General features: G+C 57.1%; 1 protein-coding gene across 3 annotated transcripts; it reads right to left on the reverse strand.

Moving 5' to 3' along the window:
• Window positions 1–702: 702 nt before the first annotated feature.
• Window positions 703–26,752, reverse strand: RASAL1 (RAS protein activator like 1). Of its 3 annotated transcripts, none has more exons than XM_045200794.3 (21): window positions 26,411–26,752; window positions 22,386–22,442; window positions 20,025–20,138; window positions 19,803–19,864; window positions 17,297–17,426; window positions 15,194–15,275; window positions 14,976–15,107; window positions 13,144–13,232; window positions 12,533–12,650; window positions 12,251–12,386; window positions 11,821–11,885; window positions 11,463–11,575; window positions 9,407–9,599; window positions 6,618–6,755; window positions 5,932–6,076; window positions 4,635–4,810; window positions 3,457–3,594; window positions 3,235–3,370; window positions 2,384–2,504; window positions 1,507–1,583; window positions 703–1,254 (listed from the first exon to the last, which is right to left on the reverse strand). In XM_045200794.3, the coding sequence occupies exons 1-21, from the start codon at window positions 26,473–26,475 to the stop codon at window positions 1,115–1,117; spliced, it is 2,427 nt and encodes an 808-aa protein (XP_045056729.1). In that variant the 5' UTR covers window positions 26,476–26,752; the 3' UTR covers window positions 703–1,114. The 3 variants fall into 3 exon arrangements, with proteins under 3 accessions (XP_045056729.1, XP_045056728.1, XP_024422770.1); XM_045200793.3 differs by having other exon boundaries at window positions 4,635–4,807; window positions 12,233–12,386; XM_024567002.4 differs by having other exon boundaries at window positions 12,233–12,386; window positions 26,411–26,750.
• Between the last annotated feature and the right edge of the window lie 877 nt (window positions 26,753–27,629).

A 27,629-nucleotide genomic window follows, 5' to 3' on the forward strand; every position in this document is an offset into this window, starting at 1 on the left:
ATGCCCAGATGGCTGTTGTGGATGCTGCGGCTCCAAGCGACCCCTACTGGCCACCCTTGGGATAGCACTGCATCCAGGTCCACCTTCTCTCCAGCCAGGTAGGTTCAGTTTCTGTCCCACCCTACAGTCACACAAAACCGGAAAAAACGAGGTCTTGGAGCCTCTTCCAGTTCTGACTGTTGAGTGTTTCCAAACATTGTATCCTCTGTGGTTCGTTCTCATACTCTTACCCCAAACCCCTAATACATATACTCATCCAGCCCCGCAGTCCTGACGTTCATCCATATCACCTGAGGAGCTTGTTAAGAATCCTGACTCCTCCTCCCCCCATGCCTTCAGATTCTGATGCAGCAGATCTGGGTGGAGCCCAGGGGTCTGCATTTCTAGCAGACACCCCAGGGTGGGGGGGCGGGGGGAGCTTTGGGCCAGTGAGTGAAACTCCTCCATGGCTCCTGAGCTACCTCAATGGAGCCAAATTTGAAAAACCACACATTTAAGGCAGGGTAAACTGAGGCTCAAAGAGGGGAAAGGAGCCTGGCCCAGAATCTCCCAGACTCCAAGGGTGTGAGTCTTGCAGATTGGGCTCCCAGCCTATTCTTCCTGAAGGCACCTGATTCTGGAAGCTTATGTTAGGACCATCAGCCAAGGGCAGGGTTCAGGAGGATTCATGAGGTTACAACAATTAGCAGACACGGAAACAGGAAGGGCTGAGTCGGTTTAGTGCTTGTCTGGGGCAACAAGGCCACATGGGCATCGGGGATGTAGGTACAGCTGTATCCAGCAGCTCAAGGTCAGGCTGGCCTCCTTGGCGTGGGGAGAGGCCAGTCCCATGAAGCAGCAACCTCAGGCTGAGCCAAAAGAGTCAGGCTCCTCACCGCAGTCACTCCAGTCTGCCTCACCCCAGAGTGAGGCTCAGTCAGTGCAAGGCTGGCCCCCTGCGTCCATGCCTCAGGGTTGGGACCTAGAGCACATGGGCCTGGGCAATCTCCAGAGGCCTCCAAGTCACAGCATCAGCGAGGTACAGGACAGCCACGAGGAGACTCCTGGGCCAGGGCACTCTGAGACAGGCCCAAGGGCTCCCTATTCTTCCTCCCAGGCTGCCTGCGGCATTTCCTCAGGGCCCAAGGGGACCTGGGGCCACCGTCCCCCGCTCCTGCCACTGGAAGTCCTCATGGGCTCGATCCAGGTCTTCGAGCACCTCCAGCAGGCGGCCAGCTGCTTCTCTCTGCCGGTCCAGGGCTTCAGGACAGGCCCCTGGGCGGGAGATGAGGGGGCCACAGGGGCTCAGGCAGGCCAGGGCAGGTGGTCCAACCCACGCCGATGGGCTTCCAGATTTGCCTTGTGCCCTGAGAATCCTAACAGGTGCCAGAACCCACACACACAGCCCCCTGGCCCACGGGTGGGCTGGAAACAGGAGAGTGACTTGGAGGGCACAGGGCTGTACTTGGCAAGTGCTGGGAGATGTCAGAAGGCAAAGGAAAGGGACCCCCTCCACTGAACCCTTACCTTCCATGGAACTGGAGTCCTTCCCTGCGTCCTCCTCCGGGCTTGTATCCATGTTGCAACCCTCCAGGAACTTCATCCTAGAAGTTGAGAGGGAGACAGACAGGGCTGATCCCTGAGTCCCAGTTTTACTCCACCCCAGAGAGTCTCTGCTGGTTGCAGGAGACGTTACAGGTCCTCACTCATCAGCACCACCACCATCCTCATCACAGCCAACGTTTATGGAGTCCCGGACACCACTCCAGGCCCTTCACGTGGGTTAACTCATTCAACTATCACGACAAACTTGTCTGAGGTAGCTACTTCCTGTTACCGCCATGATACTGATGATCACGGAGACACAGAGAGGTAAAATAACTTGCCTAAGGTTTGCAGCATCACTATAGTTACCGGTTATTGAAAGCTGACCCTGCGGCTTTACCTGTATGAGCTCATTTGATACCAAGGACAAGCCCGTGAAGCGGGCGCTGTTACTAATCTTGGTTTCCAAAGGAGGAAACTAAGGTACAGAGAAGATAAGCAACGTGCCCAAGATCACACAGCCAGTCAGTGGCCAGGCCAGGATTTGAACCCACGCAGGCCAAGCTTCAGAATTCACTCTGTAATGAGTTGGAACAAATCTCTGTCACTGAGTAAGTGATCCTGAGGCCAGGCACGGGCAGGAACACATCCAAGGTCTCTGCCCGTGTCTCTGGAGGTACTAAAAGATGCTAAGACCCAGGTATGCTTTAGAGCCTGCCCGAGGATGCTTCCCCATCCTCACCTTGAGCTTGCCCCCTCTCCTGCTCCAACCTCAGCTGATGCGCATGGGAAGTGACTAAATGAACAGGGGAGGCCCCAGTGGCCGTAGGGGGAGAAGTGGGAAGAGAGGGGCACCCACCTGAGCTGGTCCCGCCCCAGGAGCAGCTGCCGATACACCATCTGGGTCTCAGCGTCGGGATCCAGCGGGTCGCTCCAGTCCCCCAGGGTGACAGCCGAGTGTGTGCGGCTGCAACCAGCCGCTGAGGGGACACAGCGCCATCAATAACCTCTCTGGTTCCCCTTCCAGAAGTCCCCAACACAGGTTGTTGCCAAGCCCCGCCCCTCCTGCCTCTTGAATCACTCTGCAAACCCTACTTCCTTCCAGTTCCACTGCCTCCACCTTCGAGGGCAGAGCAATGGCCTCACCTCTCTCCAGCCTCCTCCCACAGGTTAGGCTGCAGCCAGGCTGAGCCATTCTAATCCTTCTGCCCTCTCTGACTCCAGTCCAGGCCTTCGCTCCCGATGTTTGCTCTGCCTGCAACATTCTTCCTTACCCCATCCCTGAATCCAACCTTGCAGCTTCGCTCCTACTTGTCTCAGGTCACATCTCAACAGCACCTCCTCCAGAAAGCCCTCCTTGATCTCCTACCCTGGGATTGGGTCAGAGGCATTCATGGAGTCTCAAAAGCCTCATCTGGGCACTTCGGAAGCTGTATTACAATTGCCTGCGTAGTCATTTGTCTTCCTTGAGAGCGAGCCTGATGCCTGTCTGTGTACCACTGGATACCTGGCACATAGCGGGTGCTTACAAAAAATAATGAACCTCACGTTTAATCTTCACAAAACCCTAGGAGGTAGCACTATCATCAACCCCATTTCAAATTTGAGACAGAGACTAAATCAGAGAGAGATTAAGAAACTTGATTGCTAGCCCCGACAGCTGATTGACAGGTGGGGAGGGCGGAACCTGAGTCCGCCCTGCCCCCTCACCTGAGCGCTCTGCCTGGAGGCAGCAGGTCCAGCGGGAGCTGCGGAAAGCACCCGGGTGGCAGGAGGCCAGCTTGTCGGGATTGGGGGCGCTGGCCTTGCGCAGGGCCGACAGCCAGTGGTTGAGGTCGTTCACATTCTGTAGGGAGTGGGGGGGAGGTTGCGGACCGGAGTGAGGTGGGACTCAAGGGGCATCCCCCGCTCCCCATCCTTGCGGTGCCTCACCTTGCACTGAAGGTAGGTGGTGTGCAGCGGCCCCGAGCCGTCCTGCGTCACCACCTGCATCACGTGCGGCAGCTGGAAGGCGCCTTCCTCCACGCGCTCCACCGCGCGGATGTGGGACACCGGGATGGAGGAACGCGTCTGGGAGAGAGGATTGTTGAGGCAGGGTGGGCTGAAGGCTGCGGCTGGGGTGTGGGGCCCCAGGGACAGCGTTCCTCGGGGTGTGTGCATCACGTGGTGTCCCCAGGGGTAAGGACATTCGACCTCCCGTATCTGTGATCTGTGTGCATGTCCACTCAGCCCCACCCCTCTGCGAGTGACAACTTCGAGGGGCATTAGTTCCCATCACCATCACCACTGATGTAGCACGTGGGATATGGTTCTAAGCACTTCACAATTATCAACTTATTTCATCATCCCAACAAATTTCCGAGGCTGGCTCTATTATTCTCCCCAGGGTGCAGATGAGGACACTGAGGCACAAGAGGGTAAATGGCCCTCCCGAGGTCTCTCATCTGGTGGAGCCAGAATTAGAACCCGGGGAGCTGAACACTAGAATCGGCTCCCCCCTCCCCTGGTGTGAACTGACGTTATTTACAGTGCACACGCAGCGGTGGGCGGATGCCACCACGTGTCTGTCTGTGCCAGACTTGCGTGGCAGCCCCATGAGAGCAGGGACTCCGTCTTGTTGACTGCTGCATCTCCGTGCCCAGAGCACTGCATGGTGCCCAGGAGGCTCTCAATGAAGGTCTGATGAATGAGTGAGTGAGAGAAGGAACGCCTGGCCGTGTGCCCCGACCACCGGGCCTGTACCTGAGTGAGTCTCTGCGGTATGTGGGCACAGACCTGGCTGGGAACACCCGAGGGTGTGTAAGCGTTGTCCTTGTCCTGTGCAGGTCCGCATCTGGAGGGGGTGTCGGGGCCACTCTGAGTGTACGTTCTGAAGGGCGTTTGATGGTGAGGGTGTGTAGGTGTATGCCTGTCCCTGGCCTGGATGCCCATTGGCCCAAAGGTGTGAGCAGAGCCTGGCCTGACCACTTGAACTTGCCAAGTTGCTGCGGGGCATTGGGCAAGTCTTTGCCCCAGTCTGGGCCTCCATGTCCCCCTGGGTGCAAAAAGGCTGCTCTGTGAGGGAGGGGGGTTGCCACTGGAAGCCCCTCCACAGTGGACTGGATCCCCACCTGCCACTCAGGACTCTTGGAGTAGGAGAGGGTCTCCCCGCTGAGCCAGAAGTAACGCTTCTTGAAGGCAAAGCACGTGGCCAGACTGGCGGGTGCCTCCTCCTTGCGCTTCAGTAGGTAGCCTTCTCGGACAGTCACAGAGGGCGCGACCAGGGCCCTGGCTGGGCCCCCAGCTTCTGGGAAATGGGGAGAAGGGACAGTGATCCCTTCCTGCCCAGGCTCAGCCTACCCTCATGGATGAGCATCATTCTCTGCTCCCCTAGATGCCGGAGGATGAGTCACTTATGGCTGGGCAGGGAGCACAAACTTGGCCTTGATGATGGATCCCTCTCCAGCCTGAGGGATCTGCAGGCCGCTGCGCAGGCAGCCAGCAGGGGGTGCCACGCCTGTGGAGTCAGCCCAGGGAGTGCCTGAGATCAGGCCACCCTCACGGAGCCCAGATTCAGGCTCCTGGCTGGTACCACAGGGACCCCTCCAGCCACAACCAGGGCTCCACATTTCAACAAGTTGCTCCTATGTGGCTTGGACCCAACTACCTCATGACCTGGGCCCCACACTGTGATGCAGACTGAACCCCAACTCTGCTTAATGCTGTCCTGTGGCTCCATCTCCATCCAAGTCGAAGGCAAAGCTCTTCTCACTGCCTACAAAGCCCCACACAGACTGGCCCCTCACCTCTCCTTCACTCTCCCTCCTGCACTCTTCTTCACTGGCCTCCTCACTGCTGCTCTCTGTCCCCGCCTCAGGGCCTTTGCACGTGCTGTTCCGGCCTGGACCACTGTTTCCCAGGACCCTCATGACTTACTCTCTGTACCTTTTCAGAGATTTATTTTCACTCTAGTGAGACTACTTCTGGCTCCCCTAGCTGAAAGTCCGACCTGCCACCCCCTCGCCCCAATATTCCCTTCCCTCCTTTCTTTTGTCTCCTTAACACTTCCTAACACACCGCGATGTGCCAGTTCATCTTATTTACAGCCTGTTGTCTCCGCTAGAATAGAACTTCATGAGAGCAGGAGTTTCTTCTGTCTCGTTCACTGTGGTTCCCCCAGCACGCGGAGCAGTGCCTGTTACATAGTAGGCACTCAATAGATAGTTGTCGATTGCGTGAACACCGTGCCACAATCCCCGCTCACAGGAGGAATGGCCCAGTAGGGGCCAGGAAAGGTTAGTTGACTAACTCGCTGACACAGAGGTCCACAGTCTCAGTGCTGGGGGGCGGGGGCGGGGAGGTGGAAGGGCAGGTCCCAAGGGCCTAGGGGAGTGACAAGCCAGACATGGCAAGGCCACAGGAACTCACCCTCCTCCCCCTCCACGTCCACCAGTTGGTCCAGGAAGTCTCTCACACGTGAAATGCTCTGCAGCAGGAAGGGGTGCAGGGGGGCCATCCACAACTCCTTGCCCTGGCCCAGCTGCTGGCCCAGGTTTCCGATGCTCTGCACGGCCTGGAGCAAAGAAGCAGGGGATGCCAGGGCCAAGGGCGCTGCAGGGCGGAGGGCCCTCTGCGGGCCCAGAACCCAGACCCGGAGTCCTGGCTCCCAGATTGGTACTGACAGGAAGGAGAAGACTCACAGTGCTCCTGCTTTGGGCAATAGCTGTGTCTTCCTGTGGATGGATGTACACCCCCAGTGTCCTTACTATTCCGTTCCCTCCTGAGCCCGGGCCCGCCCACCCAGGACTGCCTGATCCTATCTTGTGTCCTCTGGTGCCCATCAGAACCTCTGAGGACGTGGCCACTTTGCAAAGGAGGGTCTAATTAATACTAAGGTGTGGAGGACCGCCCTTGTTCCTCCTGGAAGAGTAGGTCTTTGTTCCCAAAGAGGAAATGCGAGAGCATAGCGAATGCCTTGGCACTCAGCGCGGACGCGAACGGTGGCGTTTCAGACAGGTTTCCCAGGGTCTCCTTTGGGTCTTCCGCCAGTCTAGCCTCTCTGCTCTCTTCCTACCGTGTGTTGCCCTGGCTCAGACCACCCCGGGTGGGGGCACCTTGGCAAGCAGCAGCAGTGAGCGGCTGGTCTGGGGGTCTGCGTGCTGGTCCCGGAGGTCGAACAGCTTCGGGGTGAGGATGGCAGGCGCGAAGAAGCGCAGGAAGAGAAAGCCACTTATGGCCAGGTACTTCACATCCTGCCGAGAAAGGCAGCAGGTGAGGGGGAACCCCCAAAACCCATGTCCATGCTGGGGAACGGAGGCAGCGAGGACTGTAGACAGGTGGGGCATGAGAAGGTGAAACGGGAGCTAGATCAGGCCATCCTGGTCTGCCAGGGAGGCTTTTGTAGGGGTGGGGGGGACGGGGAGCTCAGTTTTTCCATCTGGAAAATGAAGTAATAATACTAATACCGCACAATCATATTTAGCCAACCATCCTCAGAGACTGCTAAGGTCAGTCCTATAAAGAAAGCACCATCATTATTCCCATTTTACAGATGAGGAAACAGAAGCTCAGAGATGTCAAGTGACTTGCCCAAGGTCACACAGCTGATGAGTAAAGGAGGCAGGATTCAAACCCAGATTTATATTTATCATGAAGAACAGCAGGCCAGCTACTTCTCCATACACTTGTTTATTTAATCCTCACCCCGGGAAGTATTGTATCTCCATTTTACAGATGAGGCAGCTGACACCCAAAGAGGAAAGGTCATTGCCTAAGGCCTCACAGCTGAACCAAGACTGAGCCCAGGCAGGATTTGAACTCTCAGCTCTCCACCACACTGAGGCTCAGTAGTGAACCCAGTCTCCTGGGCTGGCTCCAGGGCCTGTCCCACATGCACCCCCAGCCCCAGTCTCTGCCCTGTACACACTAGAAAGTATGGTGCCTGCCCACGTGAGTCTCGGCCTGGCCACCTGCACGCGCCAGCAGAAGGGACTCAGGAAGAGGGTGTGTCTCTGGGTGCCTGTGGCTCCCCCTAAGCCACGCCCCATTCACCTCGCCCCTCTCAGCCGGCTATATTTAGCCTGAAAATGTGCTCAGTGTTTATTGAGGGGCTGTATTTACACGGGAGACTGTACCCTCCCCGGGTGTGCCGATTCCCTGGGCCACCTCTGCGTTGACAGTGAGCCCTGCCAGGGGCCGGGCACCTGAAGTGCACAGAGGGAGAGTCTCTGTCCCTACCTCGTCGGGAACCCTGAACTGCCCCCAAGGTCACCATCCCCCGCCTGCCAAGTTCAAGGGTAATTTTAGCCTTTGACATCAGCCCATGACTTCCTCCTTTCTTGAGAAGGAAGAACAGGTGTCAGGAAGGCAGAGAAAGGGGCTCCCCTGACCCCACCCACCTTTGGGGGCCTGAGGAAGTCCCTGTTTCCCACCCAAGGCCTATCCCACTGTGGAGGCTGAGAGCTGGGGACTCTTGGCTGTCTCAGATATTGGCTCCGCCCACAAGGGCTAGGCTGCCTGGGGAGCTGGCCTCCCCTTCCCTTCCCTCTTCGCTGCCACAGCTGTGTCCCACTTAGCACCTCTGCCAGCAGCCCAGGCAAGAGCCCAGCAAAGTGGGGCGTAAAGCAAGCCACGTCCCAGTTTGGAGTCCGCTCCTCAGTGGAGGCTGGAGGCGGGGAGGGATGGAGAACTCCAGCTGGGAGTCTAGAGGCCTTGGGCCAAGGATCTTTACGGTCTCTGGGCCTCAGCCTCCCCATCTGTAAACAGGAAGTAGGGAGCAACGTGGCATAACACCAGAGCTCCCAACCCAGGCTCCAGGGATGGGCCGTTACATCTCCAATATTTAAGTCTTGGACCCTTCTGCAGAGGGAACCCGAGTCTGCATTTCTGCTACATCAGCACCAGGTAAGTTAGCTCCCCTTGATGTCATTCCTGAGCAAGGACGACAGCCACCTCGGAAGTTGGCTGAGCATGACACCCAGGGGTCTCAAACAGCTGACCGGCCAGTCCAGCCACAAAGGTGTAATGATCAGCTCAAAGTGTTGTTGTTTTGTTGGGGTGTTTTTAGGTGAGTTAGTGCCAACATTTTTTTAAATGAGGGATCTCACAGAAAATCCAGACTATCGGCTTTAAAAAAAAACACAAAAGCTCTGAAGAGCGGCAATTTTACATGGCAATGATTGCCTGCAGCTGTCCCCTTCAGAAAGCCGTGGGAGGCCAGTCTGCCACAGTCCCTACCGCTCCATACTACACCACACCTGGACGGCTTCGTCCATTTACCTCACCTGCCTGAACTCCGCAGCACCTGAGTTTTCCACTTTGGCATCACCATTGGGAAAGCACGAGCTCATGCGGGATTCATACTTAGGCTTTATTTTGGGTGAACACCTGTCTGTCTGTCTCTCGTGTGGGCCCGTGCGCCCACGCAGCTGGAACTGCAGAAGCACTCACTTTGTGCCACATATTACTTGGTGGTTATGAGCACAGATTCAGGAGCTGGCCTGCCTGGCTGGGTGCCTGTCCCAGCACCACCCCTTTCTAGCCGTGTAATTTCACCTCTCTGGGCCTTAGTTTCCTCCTCTATAAAATGGAATAATACTGTGTGGATGTGAGGACTAGGTAAGGTAATACATATGCAAAACAAGGTCTGATCCACGCTGCATGTAGTGTTGCTGTCATTATTACTATTATTATTATTACTATTATTATTATTACTACCACCCCCCGGGGGGGTCCCAGGCCCTACCAAAATGTTGTCCCCACTTCTGCCAGGACACAGAGTACTTTAGGATGGCAGCCTAGTTTCTGTTCCACCTCTGCCCTGACTCCCCACGTGACCCTGGACAAGCTACTGCCTTCCCCAGCCTCAGTCTCCCCATCTGCCCAATGGGAGCGCCCGGCCCACCTTGTGCTCCGCCTGCGGGAAGCGCTCTTCCACACGCCGATGCAGCTGCTTGAAGGCCAGGCGCATGGCAGGCGGGCAGCGCCCCACGGAGCCCACAATGGCATCCACGATGGGCCCCAGGTAGCCGGTCAGCAGCCCCAGGCTGGCCTCCCGCACATGGTCCTCTGAGGGTGTGCCCTTGAAGGAGAGCCTCCTGGGGAGCAAGCAGAACAGCTCTGCCTCAGACCCCAGCCCCAGCCTGCCCGGAACCCTCCACACTGGCACCCCCTGGGCTCAGACGGCACCCACCTTCCCATCCCACCCCCACAACCTCCCCTCCTGCCTATCCCACCCACTCCTTGCTGCTGCTTCAACACATGAAGCTCATTCTTGTCTGGGAGACTTTGTAGGTGCTGTTCTCTCTGCCTGGGACATTCCTGCCCCCACATTCAGCTTAAATGTCCCCTCATCAAAGAGGCCATCCCTCCCTCATTGCACACCATCACAGACCCTGGTGTAAAATGCATCTTCAGCAGACGCACCAGCCACGTGCCTCCACCCCAGGGCCTTTGCACGTGCTCTTCCCTCTGCCTGGAACACTCTTCTGCACATGACTTACTCCCTCACCTCCTTCGAGTGTTTGCTTAAATGTCCCCTCCTCTGTGAGGCCGTTCCTGCGACCACCCTATGGAATATCGCAAGCCCCCGTTCCTGGCACCCCCACTAGCCTCCCCAGCTTTGTTTTCCTCCACCCCACTGATCCCCTGCAAGAGCCCGCTTCTTTGGTTTATGCTCTGTCTCTCCCCAGGAGAGAGATCTGTGCCCGTTTATCCTCTGCTATGAACCCAGGGTTTAGCCAGTGCCCGGCACACAGTAGGTGCTCAGCAATTGTTCTGTTGAGTGGATGACGGAGTAGCACTTTTCCATCTGAACGTATCTTGTTCCTTCCTTTGCTACTTCCATCCAGATGCGGGGTCTGTCTTGCCCACCCTCAGACAGAGCTCCCCAGAAGTGGGCTGGTGAGTCTCGGCCCTGCTATATCCTGGGCCCAGGGAGCTGAGCCTTGGACTAATGTCTCTGGTGCCGTAGCATTTGATCCTCATGGCCACCTGATGGACTAAGTAGCCTATTGGATCCCATGTAACAGATGAGGAAACTGAAGCTCAGAGAGGTCACCTTGCAAATAGCGGGCAGAGATGAGAGTTCAGGAGTCCCGTGCAGGTCTGGCTACCACCGTACACTGCCCAGGTGCTCGGATGCCCCTGCCCTGTCCTTGCCAGGTATGCTGGGGAAAGCCTGTGCCCTGGGGTTTCACCGACAGACCCTGCCCTTCTGCTCAGGGCCTGGGTTCAAATCCCGGCTGTGCCACTTCCCAGCTGCACCATCTTAGGCAGGTGACCTCTCCTCTCCGAGGCTGTTTCCTCTTCTGGTAAAGGGGCCCTGATGCCTGCCTTTGGGGTGGTAGGAAGGGGTGGGCAGCACTTGCCAGGCAGGGTCCAAAGTAAAGATAAGACCCTCTGCTGGCCCCATATAGCCCCCAATGGATTGCCCAGCAACCAGCTCTCGGGGCCTGGCGGGAACAAGCCCGCCCACCCTGGCTGGAGTGGGGACAGGTCCTGGAAGGAGAAGAGGAGCCGGTGGAGGCGTGGAATGACCTCCCAGCCACTGTCCTGCTTCCTCTACTCTCACCAAGGACTGCAGGCCCCACCTGTGCACACAGGCCCATGCGTGGCCCGAAGCCCCCACCACAATCCCAGCAATACCCAGTACGTATGGAACATTAGTTAGTGCTGGGCTGTCCACATGCACTGCAGTTCATTCTCACAGCCTATGGGGGTAAAGTGACTTGCACACCAATTGCGGCATGGCTGGGATTTGAACCCAGAGCTCAGATTTCCCTGTCCTGCCCAGAACCACTAATCTAGTCAGCTCAGGGACTGAGGTGTTCACAGGTGAGACCATGAGGTGGAATGCAGGGCTTCCGTGAGGGTGGCAGGGGGCACAGACCCAACCTGACAAGACTCCGGGGGAGGAGGGGGTGTCTGGGGGTCAGAGTTCACCCCTCAGCTCTGCTTACTTGGTGCGGCTCAGGTCCATCTTGCATGGGTCCAGCTCAATGTACTTCTTCTCTTCAAACACTCGGCTAATCACTGGCTTTAGGACCTCGTGTAGATAGGGCATGCCCACGAGCTGGGGGCAGAGGGTACCACATGGGGCGCGGCTGAGAGCAAGACTGGGGCGTGCCCAAGGGCTGGTGGGGGAGGCTTACCCGAGGTGCCCCTCAGGGTGAAAGGCAGGCACCCACCATCAGCACCCCAGCTCAGCTACCCACAGCCACCTGACGCCAGCTGAGCTCTGGGGTCCCAGTAAACACTGGGAAGGGGCTCCCCTTGAGGAAGCCGCCACTGGGTCCCACCAGGCCTTTGCTTACTCACCTTCATGAACTGTTCCATTGACTTGGATGCCAGGGAGTTAGAGCGAAAGAGGGTGTTGGGATCGGCTGGGAGGGTAGAAGGAAGTATTGGCTAGGACATGGGGGGCTGACCCACCTCACCCCACACCCACCCAAGGGGGAGGGCAGGATCCCTCCAGCCCCAGAAGTCGAGGAGACCTGCAACATCAACTCTGTTCACAGTACAGTGGCCCAGGGTGGTTAAGCAATCTGCCTAAGGTCACACAGCTCAAGAGTGACAAAACCAGCAGGCTGGGATGCACAGCATGGGGAACCCTCCGCACATGCACGCACAGGAGCCCCTGTCCTCTGCCTGAGCACCCCCTACTCCCTCAGAGGCCCCTTGCAGACTCATCCTTGGGGAGTGATGTCCGGGGTTCATGGGGGCAACTCACTGGTTCGTGCCAACTCACGCCGGGTAAGATAGTCCAGAAAAGGCCCAGTCAGCCCCTGGCCAAAATAGAGCTTCACCAGCTTGGTGGCGAGGTCCTGGCGGCAGTCCCCCAAGGTCAGCTCCTCCAGCACGGCCAGGGGGCTAGAAACGTCCTCCTGGACAAGGACAGAGGGCAGGAGAGGTGGCCCGGGGCTCTGGGACTCCAAAGCAGAAGAGCCCAGACAGGTGCCCCTGAAGCAGGGCGAGGCCAGCACCCGGGTCCTCCCCAACCCGCAGTGCCATTGCCGGTCTGACCACCCACCTCTGCCGGCCCCAGGACAGACGCCATGAGCAGCTGCAGGAGTGGCTGGTAGCACCTCGAGGGCAGGACGCGGTCCTCGATGAGGCGCACCTTCAGCCGCAGAGCACCCAGGCTCCCCCTGACCGGGGTCAGACCACAGGTACGTATGCATGGAAGCATGTACGGGCAGGCATGGAGAGCCAAGATGGGTGGGTGTGAACACAGGAAGGGAGCGTGGATGTTTGCAAAACAAGGTGTGTGTGGGCAGGTATGGGCAGGTGTGAACAGATATTGACAGGTATAGACAGGAATGCGCAGGTGCAGACAGTGTAAATACTTGGGCCAGTGTAAAGAAATGTACAGGAATGGGCAGTGTGAACAGGTGTGCACAGGCGTAGAAGGACCCGGGGTTATGATCACACATCAGCAAGTGTGAACAGCCACGTGCGCAGGTGGACGGGTATAAGGTGAACTCATTTGGACCCGAGTAAACACTCTGTGAGGCATTCACACACATCTGTTAAGTGAATGAACGAAGTGACGGGGGACAGCTTGTGGGTTGACGTGGGCACCACTGAAGATGGCACCCAGCATGGTTCCGGCCTGGTCTCCTCCCTCAGCCCCACATTTACCCAGAATCCCCCTCAGCTCCGGGAAAAGGCAGGAGACGGAACCAGCCGTTGGGTGGGTTTTGCTGCAGGACTTTCGGGGGAAACTCCACCTGTGGGGGGCAGGGGGGAGGAGGGGACATACAGATGCTCAGCCGGACCCTGCCCCAGCCCACCCAGCCCTGGAAGAAGAGCACCCGCCTCTTCCTCCCCCACCGTGCCCCATCAACACAACAGCAGTGCCACTCCCCACCCCAGTCCCAAACGATGAGTCCTGGCAGGGCCCTGAGGGCTGCCAGGGACACTAATTTGAAGAAACTGAGGCTCAGAGACACAGAGTGACTTGCCCAAGGTCACAGAGCTGCTGGGGACAGCATGCAGGACTGCGTGTCTTTTCAGCTCTGTTCAGGGACACAATTGCATCTGTCAAAAGGCCTCTAGACAGCCCAGAAGGCCCCCTCCCTTTTAAAATAACTGTACTGAGACGTAATTAGCGCCCTGTGCGATTCACCTAGTTAAAGTGTATCACTCAATGGCTTTCAGTGTACTCAGACTTGTGCAAACATCACTACTAACTTCAGAACATTTCCTACGAGCCCCGCCAAGAGTCTGTACCCTTTAGCAGCCACTCCCCAGCCCCCAGCCCCCGGCAACCTCGCATATAAATGAAATCACGGAATGTGTGTGGGGTTTCGGGGGGAGGGCAGGCTTCCTTCACTGAGCATAATGTTGCCGCCCCTGTTGTAGCGTGCATGGGTACTTTGTTCCTTTTCGTGGCTGAGTGGTACTCCACTGGGTGGCTGTCTCATCTTTGTTCTTCACTCATCTGTTGATAGATATTTGGGTTCCTTCCACTTTGGCTCTTAATTACAAACAACGCCGCTGTGAACACTCATGCACACGTTTCTGTGTGGACAGGTGTGTGTTCACTGCTCTTCGGTACAGATTAAGCAGTAGAATTGCTGGGTCACATGGGAACTGTTTCTTCTTCTTTTTTTTTATCTTTATTGTATTTTTTTTCCATTCCCACTTGATAACTCTATGTTTAACCATTTGAGGCCCAGCCAGTGTTGCATGACAAAGCCTCCCTCTCCCTTGCTCTAATTGCCTCCTTTTTAAAACAGTCACCCCTGGCCCTGGCTGGTGTGGCTCAGTGGATTGAGTGCCAGCCTGTGAACCAAAGGGTTGCTGGTTTGGTTCCCAGTCAGGGCACATGCCTGGGCTGCAGGCCAGGTCCCCTATCGGGGGGCGCATGAGAGGCAACCACACATTGATGTTCCTGTCTAAAAAAATAAAACCTTAAAAAAAAAAAACAGTCAACCCTGATATACCTCCACTACTGCGGAGAGGCAGGACCAATCCCACCAATTGCAGAGAGGGGGCAACTGAGGTTCAAGGGAAAGACCTTGCCCCCAGCACTCCCGCTTCCAGGAATAGGAGTTAAGGACTTAGGTTCGAGTCAAAGAGACCTGTACTCAAATTCTGGCCATTTCTTAGTCATATGATGACCTTGGGAAAGGCACTTCGCCTCTCGGAGCCTCAGTTTCCCCATCTGTAAAATGCGGACAACAGTCCAACCGATGAGGGTGGCCATGAGGGTAAACGAGGCTATCCGGGAGAAGCCCTTAGCACAGGGCCAGCACACGGTCCCCCTGGGTACTCTCAGCTCAGAACTGGAATCTGGGCCCTGGCTGGGACCTTGGGCAGCGACCTGCACCCTTGGAGGTCCATTACCCGGACCTGATGAGGCAGCCTTTGCATCCACCCTTCCGTACCCTAGGACACCCCACCCTGCTCCCCTTCCTTCCCCCTTGGAGACAGTGCAGAGCCACAGAGAGTGCTGGAGGGGCGCTCACCATGCCCAGGAAGTCGTCCTTGCCCACCATGTCCCAGTCCCAGAGTTCCACCCGCAGCGGGGAAGGGGTGCCTGGTGCTTCCCGCAGCTCCAGCACCTCATCCCAGTGTGGGAAGCGAGTCTTCTTGATGGTCTGGGGGGGAGGACAGCATGAGAGAGAGAGCTGACTGGGACCCCTCCAGGTGCCCCACTCTTTCCCAGCTGCCCGTCACCACTCACCGATGTCTCCAAGCTCTGGCTGCCCCAAAATACTCGTGCAAATGGGTCAGATGTGCCGGAGATGTCTCGGGGCGCCAGGTCCCTGTGGGTGGATAAGGGCAGGAGTGGGGACACAGGACCCATGAGAACAAAGACCTAAGCTGGGCCTTGGAAAGGGGGCTCAGGGCAGGCTATTCAAATGCCACTGGTTTCCAAGGTAATGACCTGCTCCATTGCAGGGACCCAGTGAAGGGCACCCCTCACCATGCCCGTCCAGCCCCAGTTTCTTCCTGTTGACGAATGCGACCCTATGGGGAGGCACTAGTAATGTCCCAGATGAGGAAACTGAGGCGCAGAAAGGTCAAGTCCTGCATCACAAAGCCCAGCAGGTGAATGTGTAGTGAGGTTGGGGAAGGGGGCCCTGGACGGGAGACCAGATGCCAGGGTTCAAAGCCTGGCTCTGCCATGCGTTGGCTGGGTGACCCTGGGAAAATCGTTTCCCCTCCCTGAGCTTCAGCTGCCTCATCTGGGAAATGGGAATAGTAATAACAGACCAGCCTCACAGGGCCAAGGTTAAATGAGATGATGTGTGGAAAGGGCTTAGCATAGTGGCTGGCAGGCAGTGAGGGCTCAGCTCAGTCATCCATTCAACAAATTCTCAGGCCCACGCCCTGCCTAGGACCCAAGAAAAGGCATGAGGCAGAGACCCCTGCCTCTGGTTGTTATGACAGCCCGAAAGTCTCACCCCACCCATCCTTCCTGAGGTCCCCAAATCCAGGGACACCACCCCCCAGGGGCTGCTTGCTTCCTCCGTCTGCTCCTCTCCCACCCCTGTTCAGCATCCAAAGCCTTCTTTGGTTTCCTAGGAGCCAGCCCAGTTGCTAAGCAACAGCAATCGGTCCCTTTCCTATTGCAAGGATCCTTCACAGCCTTGTGGCTGGGAGGAGGCCCTGAGCAAAATGCAGATGAGGAGCCCCTGCCCCATGCTGAGTCCTTTCTCCTATCCCCTGCCCTCTACCCCCATACTCCTTCACCCAGACTCCAAGGCTCCCCAGATGGGGGCAGGAATCTGGAGGTGGTAGGAGAGGCACAGAGAGGGAAAGAAAGGACTTTAAAGTCACACAGCAAGCTAGAAATAGAGATCCTCCCCAACCTGGGCGAGAATTGGCCTACAAGTGAAGGTTGGGGGAGTAAGGTGTGAAAAAAGACAGGAAGACAACATGGGAGATAAAAGGGGGGACGGGGAAAGTATTTAAGGGAGCAGAATGTTGGGGGATCAGAGACAGAGAGAAAGGGGAATACAGAGGGATAAATAGGCAGGAGGAAAGATGGATATCCCGTGAGCTGGTGCCCCTGGAAGGTCATTTGTGGGTTTTGCTGGTCCTGTATCCATGTTCCTTCTGATGTTTCCTTGGGACAGGACCTCTCCACCCTCACTGCCAGCCCACATCACTTAGGTGGGCTGATCCCTCCCTCCGCTCCAGGGATGGGCTTGTGACTCACACCTGACAAATCAGACCCAGTGTAATTGACTCAGAGACAGGCATGTGCCCCAGACTAAGCCAGTAAGAATCATTCCCAAAGCATTCATTGGAAATGGTAAGAGATAGAAGTTCTTTTTCAGTGAGAGCTGCCAAGCTTCTGGGATGGCAGCAAAGGCTGCTGGAGCTATTTGCCATAACCTGGGGAGAGACTTAGAATGAAACTAAAACAAAAGACAGCTGAGGAATCTGTATCTACAGGTTCCTGATGTCACCATTTGAGCAGCTGGATCCAGCCACGCCTGAAGCTCCACGTCATACATATGAGACAATCAGTGTGAATCGGCTATCTACCGCTTACAATTTGATTAATACACCTCCATACTCATCCATCCGGCCATCCTGAGTGTACAGCCTTTGGTTGCTGGCCACTGGGGATCCAACAAGGATTTGGCTTGTGCTTCAACCCCAGGGAGTTGCAATCCAGTAAGCTTGACCTGTTGGCCTCCAGGGGATCCTGGTTGCGAGCCCAGAAGTACCCCAAGAGTGAGGAGGTCCCGTAGGCTAAGGCAGCAGCTAGGGGCAGCCAGGGGATTCCTGCTCCATCTCAGACCCCTACCACCACCCCCCACCATGACCATACCTGGCCTTGAGCACATGGCAGCGAAGGCAGCGGCCCTGTGCATCCTCCTGCATCTGCACGGCCAGGTAGATCTCACCCTGCACCTCCGCATCCGGGTCCACGCGGCTCAGGTTAATCCAGCTGTCGATTCCTGGAGGGCACAGGCACTAACCTTTATTAAGCACCTACCATGTACTAGGCATCAGAGATGTATTGAAGCATGGACTTTTCACGTTAGCCTCCTGATATAGGTGCCATGATTACCCTCCGCTTCCAGATGAGGAAAATAAGGCCCAGCGAGGAAGGAGCTGGGCCCATGCTCCCGCAGCCGGTAAATAGCCGAGCTAAGATTTGAATGCAGACAGTGTAGTTCTAGGACCCACGCCCTTAACTACGGAGTCCCAAAGTACTTTCCCCTCAAAAAGATCTTGGGCATTGCTATCTCTGAGTCTTCCTCTGGGCCCTTCTCCCTGCCTGAATCCGTCAAGTCAACCTCAATGTCAGTCTCAACCTCTCCCTCCCTCCCTCCCTCCCTCCCTCCCTCCCTCCCTCCCTCTCTCTCTCTCTCTCTCTCTCTCTCTCTCTCTCTCTCTCTCTCTCTGTCTCTTTCTCTTGGAGCTTTGAAGAAACTGTTCCACTGACTTCCAGCTTCCATTGTAGTTCCTGGGAAGTCATGCCAGCCTAATACTTCTTCTTGGGTAAACGGTCTATCTTTCCTCTCTTATTTCAAGGACTATGCGTTTGATGCTCCGCAGTCCCACCCCAATGTGTCTAGGCAAGGATGTTTCATATCCTGCTTAGTACAGGCTATGCTTCCCCTACTGATAAAATCATGTCCTTCCTTGAGCTCTGGAAAATTCTAGGTAATCGATTTTGTTCACTTCCTCTCCCTGGTGTTTATTTTTATTTCTTCTCCCATGTTTTCCTAGTCTCTCCTTCTAGGACTCCAATTACATGAATGTTGGACCTTCTCAAGTATTTCTATGTCTCCAAGCTTCTCTTTTATATTTTCCTTCCTATTTCTCTGGGTTAAAGGCTACATAATTTCTTCAGATCTCACTTCCAGCCCACTAATGCTCACTTCTGCTCTAAGTGGCCTCCTATTGAACTCACCTACTTAGTCCTTAACTTCAACAATTGTACGGTTTACCTCTGAAAATTTGGTTTGGTTCTTTTTCAAGTCTTTCTGTTCATTTTGAATGCACCGCTTTAATTTACTGTGGTTATTGCTGGCCCTTCCTGGTGATGACATTTTCTTATTTACCTAAATATTTAATTTTTGTAATGTTCTGTTTATCACAGGTACAGAATCTAAAGTCTTCGTGGGTTTAAATCTGAGGGCTGGAGCCTCTGCTGACTTGCCTGTGGTGGCCCACGTGGCTCAGGTTAATCCCGCTACCAATTCCTGGAGGGCACGGGTGCCAACTTTTATTCGGCCCCCACCCTGTCCTAGGCATTGCATGTGTGGTGCTCCTGGATTGTGAATTCACGTTTGTTTGATCTCATTCTGTGGGAACCCTAACACCAGCATGCTCGTCCCTGGAGAACAGTGGTGCTTGCTCATGCTGGGCTCCTTTAGGCTCTCGGTCTAGTGGGGATGTCTCAGAGCCAGTCCCGTCTGCCGTGGCCCCAGCTCCAGATGTCGTCTGTTGACTGCAGATTTGATACTGACATTTACTTTTGGGGAAATCCTTCCGTATTCCTTTGCTGTTGCTCACCACGCCCTGTTAGGTTTTGCTCACGATTGGGGGATGGGAGGAGAATACGGAGGGGTTTTTCTTCTTTCCAGCAGATCCAGCAATGTATTAGGGACCTCACCTGATTCAGGGTCTCGCTGTTCTATGGCAGGGGGGCCCTCCTGAAGAGGCAGTGGCCCGGGCTGCTGGAAGTGAAAGTCCGATCTCACCTCTCTCTAGCTCCACTCCTACCCCCAAGTCCAGGATGCCGCCAGCTTTCCCTCACTTGGTAATCGCACAGACTCCAGATTGATTTCCCAGAGCTATTCCGGTCCCACCGTGATCCAGTATCCACAAGGCAGCTCAGAGACCTTCTGAAAATGTATCTAATCTCACCTGTCAGCCCTTGCCCCTATCACACGGCTCCAGTCTCTTCACTGTCTTCCTCAAAGACTATCTGTGGCTCCCCAGTACCTCCAGAAAAAAGTCCACACTCTGGCCGGGCTCCTATCTCTGATCAACCTCCACCAGATACTCCATCTGGCCTGGCCTACACCTGACCCTACACCTGAGAATCTGTGGAGATGAGCCTGGGCATCGTTGCCGAAGCACCTTTAAGGACCTATTCACTCCCCTTCCTCCAGGAAACTTTCGGCCCGCTTCTCCTCATCCACTGTCATACCAGTGGTGTTCCACATCCCTCCATCCCCACATTTCTGTGCTGTTTAAAAACCAAAACTTAAAAAGTTTTCCACTGAGGGCTCTGTGCTTCCAGTCACCCTTGCTGTGCCCCGGGGCATAACCGCCCCCTCCTCCTACTGCCTGGCTGAGGCCCAGTGCCCCTCACCCACCTCGGGGGTCAGCTGCAATTGCCTCCCTGCTCAGCGAGATCTTGCCAATGATGTCATCATGTCTGTGGAAAGGCAGGCAGGTAAGGGTCCAAACCAGAGCCAACCCGCCCTGCCCAGGGAGTAGCAGGGGCAGATATCCAGGGCTGGGTAGGTGGGTGGGTGCTTCGCGTCGCAGCATCCGCCTCCCCTCAGATGCCCTGCGTGGGTCCCCAGCACACGCACCCCACCGTGTCCTCGTCCAGCACATAGAAGGCCAGGTGGTGGAAATCCAGGGGCAGGTGCACCGTGTACTCCTCCCCCCAGAAGGGGCTCAGGCTCCGCCAGACAGTTGCCGTCCTGCAAAAGGGGCCACAGGGGGCTAGGGGGACTTGGGCCACACAGGCAGCAGGCACCTGGCAGCCGACGCACACACACATTCTCGCAGGGATACTCACTGAAATGGAGACACTCACAGATTCACCACAGAAGCCAGAGACTCCAGGAGACACATTCACACCTACACAGACACGCAATATGCAGGCTCGGAAATTTCTAGAAATACACATCTATGTGTTTGTACATGCCAACACATCCAGACACACACGGAGAAAACACACATTCACACAAACACACAAAAATCGCTCAGACGCACACAAAGATCCAGAGACACACACTCACATACAATAGTTGTACACAGCAGTTACACACACAGAACCACACAAACACACAGCAACTAACAACATGCACAATTCCATCCAGCCATCCGTTCGTTCACACCATAAACACCCCACTGGGTGTGCAGCCGTGCGGGTTACAGGGGATCCAAGGGAGAAAGACCGAGGCCTGTGCTCCCCCAGAGCCCCGCCTCCACAGGCAAGCACTTGCTCCTGAGCTCTGATGATAATGAGGGAAGTCCTGTGTTGTGGTTAGCTCAGCGGCGCCTGGTTGGGTCTGGGCGTGGGGATAGAAGGGGTCAAGGAAGGCTCCCTGAGAGAGCTCGTCAGGCAAAGCGGGGAGGAAGGACGAGGACAAGCATTCCAGATGGCTGGAACAGCATGTGCAAAGGCCCTGAAGCAAGGATGAGTTTGGTGATTCCGAGGCACAGGAATGTGCTGGCTAGGACAAGCAGGAGTGTGAGGGGCTAGAAGACCATTCAGTCGGCAGGAGCCCGAGCCCTCAGCACACAAGGGGGAACCACCAGAGGGACAGGGACCCCGCCAGGCTCAGAAGCAGACACACACACAGAGCAACCTCACCCCGACGCCCCCACAGACGCACTTCCCTTTACCCAGCGCGGAACAAAGAGCCGGCCTGCTCAGGGAAGACACACCCAGATTCACGGCTGCGAGATTTGGTTGCACACCTGCCACTCCCATCCTCCTTCCTTTCAAACCCTCTTCCCCAACTAAGAGTGTGAGCGTGCACACACGTGTGTACACACGCATGCATGCACACTCTGCCCTTGACCCCAGCCCAGGGCACCCCATCAGATGGACCCTCCTTCCCAAACACCCTCTTCCCCCTAAGCTGGCCCTTTCCCTGCTGGAAGTCCCTCAGGCTCCCCAGCCCCCAAGGTGGGAGGCTCCTCAGAGCCCTGAGGCGGGGGTGGGGGCTGTGGAGGGGCAGGCAGCAGCCTGAGGTAACACAGAAAATCAGCCTGTGGGTTTCTGGGTAAGGGGGCAGTGTGAGCCCAGAGAGAAAGATGGAGGGGTCAGCTGGGGTGCTGCAGGCTGACCTTCCCCCATGTGGGCTCCCTGCCCCCGGCTCCCAGCCCATCTGGACCAGAACCCTGCCAGCAGCATCCTGGTTCCTGCTGTCTCCATAGGAACCGAGGCCTCAGCCGTCCGCCCACCCGCACCCCTCAGGCCTGCGGGGGTGGGAACTGAGCATGACCCAGCCCGATGTCCCCCCGCCCAGACTCACTCACACACCAAACACGCTCACACTCTCACACGGCTTCACACTGCCGCCTGTGAACCCAAGTAAGCAGGCCATGTTGCACACGTGTTTATGGGGCAGCCCATGTGTGTGCACCCCCACACACATGCACACAGACCACACACTGCTACACAAAGTGACCCTGTGAACCTGCATACCCACAGGGACACGCACATCTGGACACCAGCCCTCCGACACCCCCATGAACACTTGCCAGCCACCCAGCTGGGCACATGTGCGTGCACACACACACACACACACTCTCGTGCCCACAGCACCCAGCAAGCAGGCCCAGAACCAGCCAGCCCAGCCATGCGTGAGGCGCCCGCCCCCAGAGAGGCCACCCTGAGAGGCACAGGCTGGCAGCCGCTGAGTCAGCCCCAGGGAGCCAGCAAGGACATCGTCAGGTCCAGGGGGAAGGTGTGGGCCAGTTGGAGTTCAATGGGGAGAGGAGCTGGCAGCCCCAGCTGTCTGGTCCTGAGGCCAGGGTACACAGCACCCACCATCGGGCCCACAAGTCCACCCTCAGGGTGAGTGTCACCCTCCCCCCGCTCCTCTTTCCCCTGTGAATTCTGGTGCCTGGACTCCCCAGGTCTAGGCGGGGCCCCTCCATCCTCCCCTGCCCTGCTCTCCTTGCCCCCAGGCCCGGCCCACTCCACTCCTCACCTGGCCACCACCTCGTCATCCACTTTCACTATGCAGTAGGGATCACTGCTCCCAGACCTGCAGAAGGAGGAGGGTTGGCAGTGGTTACACACACAGTATTGAGAGGGCATCGGGGTGGGGGCCCCAACCCACCTTCATCACACAGAGAGGCGCTACAGAGGCCCTGAGCGGGGAGGCATGCCCAGGGTCCCGCATCAGGTCCAGCTACGAGGCAGGACCTCAGGGGACCAGCAGGAGATGTCACAGCTGCACAGCCCACCCACTGCGACCCTACCCACCATGCATGGGCTCCCTGGGTGTGCACCCACAAACACAGAACACTGAAGCCCAAAGTGAGGAAGTTCAGAGTTTCTGTCCCAGGAAGCCCAAAGCAGAGGTCAAGGGTGCATGCCGGTGGTGGAGCCCGGTCTCGTGAATCAGGCACAATGTTAACACACACCTCCAGGGCAGCCCTGGGAACTAAAGCAGACCATGCACAGCAGGAAGCCTCACGGCTCCCCCAGAACTCTCCCTGAAGGTGCCACCCTCTGGGGTAAGCGTCGCCCTCTGCAGATCTCCATTGCAATGGCCTTTCCCTGGGTAGGGGACGCACACTGCCCAGCCTGCAGCAGCGGTGGACCTCAGCACACTCACTGCAGGCACAGACCAGGGCACCCAGACCTCAAAACCCACCCAGCAGGACAGATGTGCCCCATCCCCTCCAGCAGCCATGAGCCATCAGCCAACCAAAGCCAGCGCCATCCCCCCTTCATAATAAGTTACCAGCCCAGCCCCTCTCCTCTCCCTTGTCCCATCACACAGGCTTCCTCTGTCTCCCACCCAGCTGGGTCCAGCCTCAGGGCCTTTGCACTTGCTGTTCCATCTGCCTAAGACACGCTGTCCCCAATCTTGCCATGGCTGACTTCATCCTGTGTTCAGACCTCACCCTCACCTCTCTGACCATCACCATCTGTTGTGAAATTGACCTCTGATGCCTCCAAGCGCCCGAAAGCACCCTGTTCCCTTGCTTCTTTCTGTGTTAAGTGTCTGTCTCCGGGCTCCCTGCAACTTTTGAACTGTGAGCTCCCTGGGGAGGACCTGTATCCCCCTCCCTCACCCCCACCTGGCAGTCAGCATCCAAACCCAGGTCTGCAGGGCTCAGCGCACGTCCACTTAACCAAGGCTGCCTCCAGCACCCCTCGCAACACCTTCCCCAAATGAGCTTCCCTCCACAGTCCAGCCCGCCCCCCCTCTGTCTGTCTCTCTCTGTCTCTCTCTCTCTGCCACCCCTTCTCAGTTCAGCTTGTCACAGATCCACAAATGCCTCAGGGACTCCAAGGAACAGGGACATGGATGCCAGGAGAGGTGGCTCCAACCCGAGGCTTGTCTGCTGGCTGAGCCCTCCCTGTGCCTCAGTTTCCTCTCTGGAGTCCTTCCCTTGGCTGCTTTTGCTGAGTGCTCCAGTGCTCCAGTGCCTTAATTTCCCTGTGGGGGGCTCACCCCTGCGCACCTCAGGCTGGACAGTGGCCTGCATCTCTGAGTTCCTCTCTAGGTTCTTACCTCTGATCCCCCTTCTGTGCAGTGCCCCAGGGCTCAGTTTCCCCTTTGGCTGAGTAACCCCAGGAGCCTCAGTTTCCCCACCTGGCTCCGCCCCCTGGATGTCCCTGGCTGGATAACCCCCCCATATCTTATTTCTCTCTCTGGGTTCTCTATCCCTGCGCTTCTTTAAAGCAGGTTCCTATTCCCCCATTTCCCCAACTGCCAGTGTGGGCTGAGATCCCAGCAGCAAAGGGCTGGGAGGCACAGCCCCTCCTGGTGACCCTGCCTGATACCCAGCCCCTCCAGGGAGCCAAGCTCCCATGTCAGCTGCCAGGCTCTGACGCACAAGGACCTTATCAGGCTCCCATCAGGTAGGGGCGACCGTGGCGGGAGGAGGCTGCCCCCTCTGGATCCCTGGTCTCTCCAGACTCTTGGCCTCTCCCACGGCCCCTGCCCCACCTCAAGTGTGGGAATGCTGGCCCCGCGGCTGCTCCCTGCCCAATCTGGTTTGTGCATGGGAATGGTCAGTCTTCACATCCCAGCTGTGTGACTTTGTGGCTCTGGGCCTCAGTTTCCCCTTTTGTAAAATGGAAATGCGATTAGGACCGTAAGAAGTGTTACGCATGGGACCTGGCCCCCAGTCAGCCCTTGTTGACTTACAGCTGTTACTATGAATGAGAGTAATAACTCTAAAGTTATTCACTGAGTCTGCCTCTTACACCAGGTCCATCTCCCCTAAAATCTGGCGACACTTCAGGAAGAATCTGGGCCCTTTTCCCTAAGAGAGGGGAAGAGAGCATACCCTATCCAAGGGTTCCCATGGTGGGGAAAATCCCAGCATGCTCTGAGGAGAGCCCCTCTGAAGAAGGGAGTCTACAGCTGGGGACACTGAGGCAGGGGGGCTGGATCCCCAAATAGGGCTTCATGACTCCCTACCCTTGCTCTGGGGAGTGGCCCGTGCCAGAATCACCTTGGCCCGGGAATATGGAGGAGGAGAGAAGGCTAAGGAACCAGGTATGACTCAACTCCCTCCTCAGAAGAGGCAGAAGGAGCTCCCTCGTGGCCCTCGCCAGCACTGGTGGGGGGTAGGGAGCAGAGCTCAGTGAGATGGAAACCTGGTTTCTGGAAGGGCCCCCTCCTCAGCCCTCCATTAGCCACCAGGTCCCCACTCCTGGCCCCAGTGCGTGTTCCCATGGTTCCAGAATCTCCCATTCTCGTGGGCTCTGAGAGGACATCTCAGAACGAGGGAGGCAGGGGGCTTGTCCAGATGCTGCTGTTCACACAAGCTCTCTGCCTCAGTCTCAGGGGCGTGTTTATTTGATGAGGGAGCTCTCAGCAGCTCCCCACCCCCACCCCCTTGACACAGCTGTAGTGTTGGGGAGGGGGGGGTCATAAAATCCAAGGCAAGGATACTCCTTGCTGAGGACCCAGAGCTGGGGGAGTTAGCGCAGAGCTAAGCCCCAGCCTCCACTTGTGCAGAAGCTCAGAATCCAGGTTCCTGCCTGTCTTGGCCAGGGGGTAAAGCCTCATAGGCTCTCCACCCACACAGCTGCTCGTGGCCTGGAGACCCCATTCAGAGCTCCCTCTGCACAGATGGGAGGCTGAGACCCAGAAAGAACCAGGTTCAAGGTCAAATGGCCAATGTCCTGCCAAGGATCCCATACCTATCCCAGGTGCTGACACCCTCAGAACCCCTGCTGGGCTCTAGGCCAAGCAGGAGGGGACCTCTCCCACCATTCTGCTGATTAGGCAGCTGCTGACTCAGCTAGGGGAAGCAAAACCAAGGACTGGGACTAAGGGGGGCCCAGGGCTCTCCAGACCCATCACACCTGGCTGGGGAGGGGGCCGCAGAGGGGCAGTTGGCTTTCAAGCCATTCAGCATCCAGGGAAGGCCCATGCTAGGCTGGGAGCCACTGGCTGGGGAGCTCAAGGCTCTGAGTCAAGAGGACCCAGCTTCCCCCAAGGCTGGACCGCTGGCCATCTGGTGACACTCTGCAAACCTAAATCCCAGGTGCACACAGAGGAATGCTGGGGTCACCCAGATCCCCTGCCTTTCGGGGCTCCTCCCCAGGGGTCTGTTGTTAAGAGCCCACCCAAGCCTGGAGAAGCCCCACCTCTGACACCTACCTGCAGTAAAGAAAAGACCCTCCCTTACCATGCACCTCCCCAGCTCCAACAGAATCTGGCCCTCCCATTGCCAGGCAGAAGCTATGGAGACCCTCTTCAGTACATCCCAAGAACAAAGTCATCCCCTTCCTCCTCCAGGAGAGGGGGAGGCAGGAGGGGAGGCATCTGCTAAGTCTGGGCGCCCCCTCCCACCAGGACAGCAATGGGCATAGGGCCTCTCACCCCGTGAAAGCGGATCTGTCCCAATACAGGTCTTTGGGTCTTAAACAAGAACCCCCTCCCCAACTTCGCTGACCCTCCCTAGCACGCGGAATGGGCGACCCCGCCCCATCCCAAGCCCCGTGCACCCCTTACTCCCTACTAGCTCCAGGAGTACTCACACGTCCTTGGCGGGCAGCGCCCGGCCCTCCACCACGCGGACATTCAGGGAGCTGCTTTTGGCCATGGCGCCCAACCCCAAACTTTCCGGGCAAGAGGGCGCCCAGGTTCTGAGGTTGGACCGCCGCGGGGGAAAGAGGAGGGAGTCTACATGTCACCAGCTGCGAGCCTGGCGCCGAGTCCTGGGATCCCAGCGCGCCTATCCGAGAGGCGGGTAGCTGGGCGGGAGGTTTACAGAAGGAGAAGAAGGGATAGGTGTCCAGGAAGGGGGCGTCCCCACCCTCCGGGCTCTACAGGTAGAAGCACTGCGCGGAGCAGGCAGAGCGCTCTGGGAGCACCGCAGGCTTTTGCCTCGGAGTCTGGAGCTCCTGGTGGGCGGGCAGGGCGGGCAGAGGGCGGAAGGGGGCGGCCCAGAGCCCTCCCAGCAATCCCGCCTCCCGCCGGGTACCCCGCTGGTCGCTGGGCCCTCGCGCGCGCTCTCTGCCGGCACCCAGCCAAGCGCACCAGAGCGCACAGCTGCAGAGACCAGGGCGCGCCGAGCCTGGGACGGCCAGGTGGGGAGCGGCCCACGGCCATGATGGGCGTGGCCAATGGTTCCTGGTGAGTTGGCATTGGGCTCAGAAAACGTAGTGTATCCCCTGCCTGCCTTCCCTCCAACACATTCACATCTGCCTGGCCCTTCTCTGTCCACAACCCCGGGGCAGCGTCCACGGCCCGACCTCCCTGCCCTGTCCTGGAGCAGTATGCGAGGCTGGCGAGAGATGTCGCTAGAGAGAGAGTCGCCCATTCCCTAGGGGTCCGTTCAGATTCGAGGGAGGGGCCTCAAACATCCCTTTCCATCTCTTAGTTTCCAATTAAACCCAGACTGTACGAGTGGCAGCACCCACGTCACTGGCTGGCACTGCGGGGGAGGAAGCCGCGGCCGGAGGGGGAGGGGAGCAGCCACTACAGCAATGATAAAAGTCGTGTTTGAACACTTACTGTGTGCCAGGCACTGCTCAAAGCCATTTACGGGCATTATCTCCTCTTCTTCTTCATGATAACTCTGCTCTAAGTAGGATTGTACTATTACCCCCATTTTATGGATAAAGAAACAGAGGTTCAGCGGGATTAAAAAACTTCAGGCAGGTCTCAGCTAGTCATTGGTTTGCCTTCCTGGGTTTGAATCCTGACTTGGGCCCCTGGGTAGCTGCGTGGTCTTGGACAAGTCAACCTCTCTGT

Source organism: Desmodus rotundus, chromosome 7 (genome assembly GCF_022682495.2).
Source record: "Desmodus rotundus isolate HL8 chromosome 7, HLdesRot8A.1, whole genome shotgun sequence".
NCBI classification, from domain to species: Eukaryota; Metazoa; Chordata; class Mammalia; order Chiroptera; family Phyllostomidae; genus Desmodus; species Desmodus rotundus.

Coding starts and splice junctions, on each gene's coding strand:
- RASAL1 (XM_024567002.4), bottom strand. CDS start 26,475: ATGGCCAAAAGCAGCTCCCTGAATGTCCGCGTGGTGGAGGGCCGGGCG. Junction 20,139..22,385: donor GATGACGAGGTGGTGGCCAG/GTGAGGAGTGGA, acceptor CCCCTTTTGCAG/GACGGCAACTGTCTGGCGGA. Junction 1,255..1,506: donor GGACTCCAGTTCCATGGAAG/GTAAGGGTTCAG, acceptor TCTCCCGCCCAG/GGGCCTGTCCTGAAGCCCTG.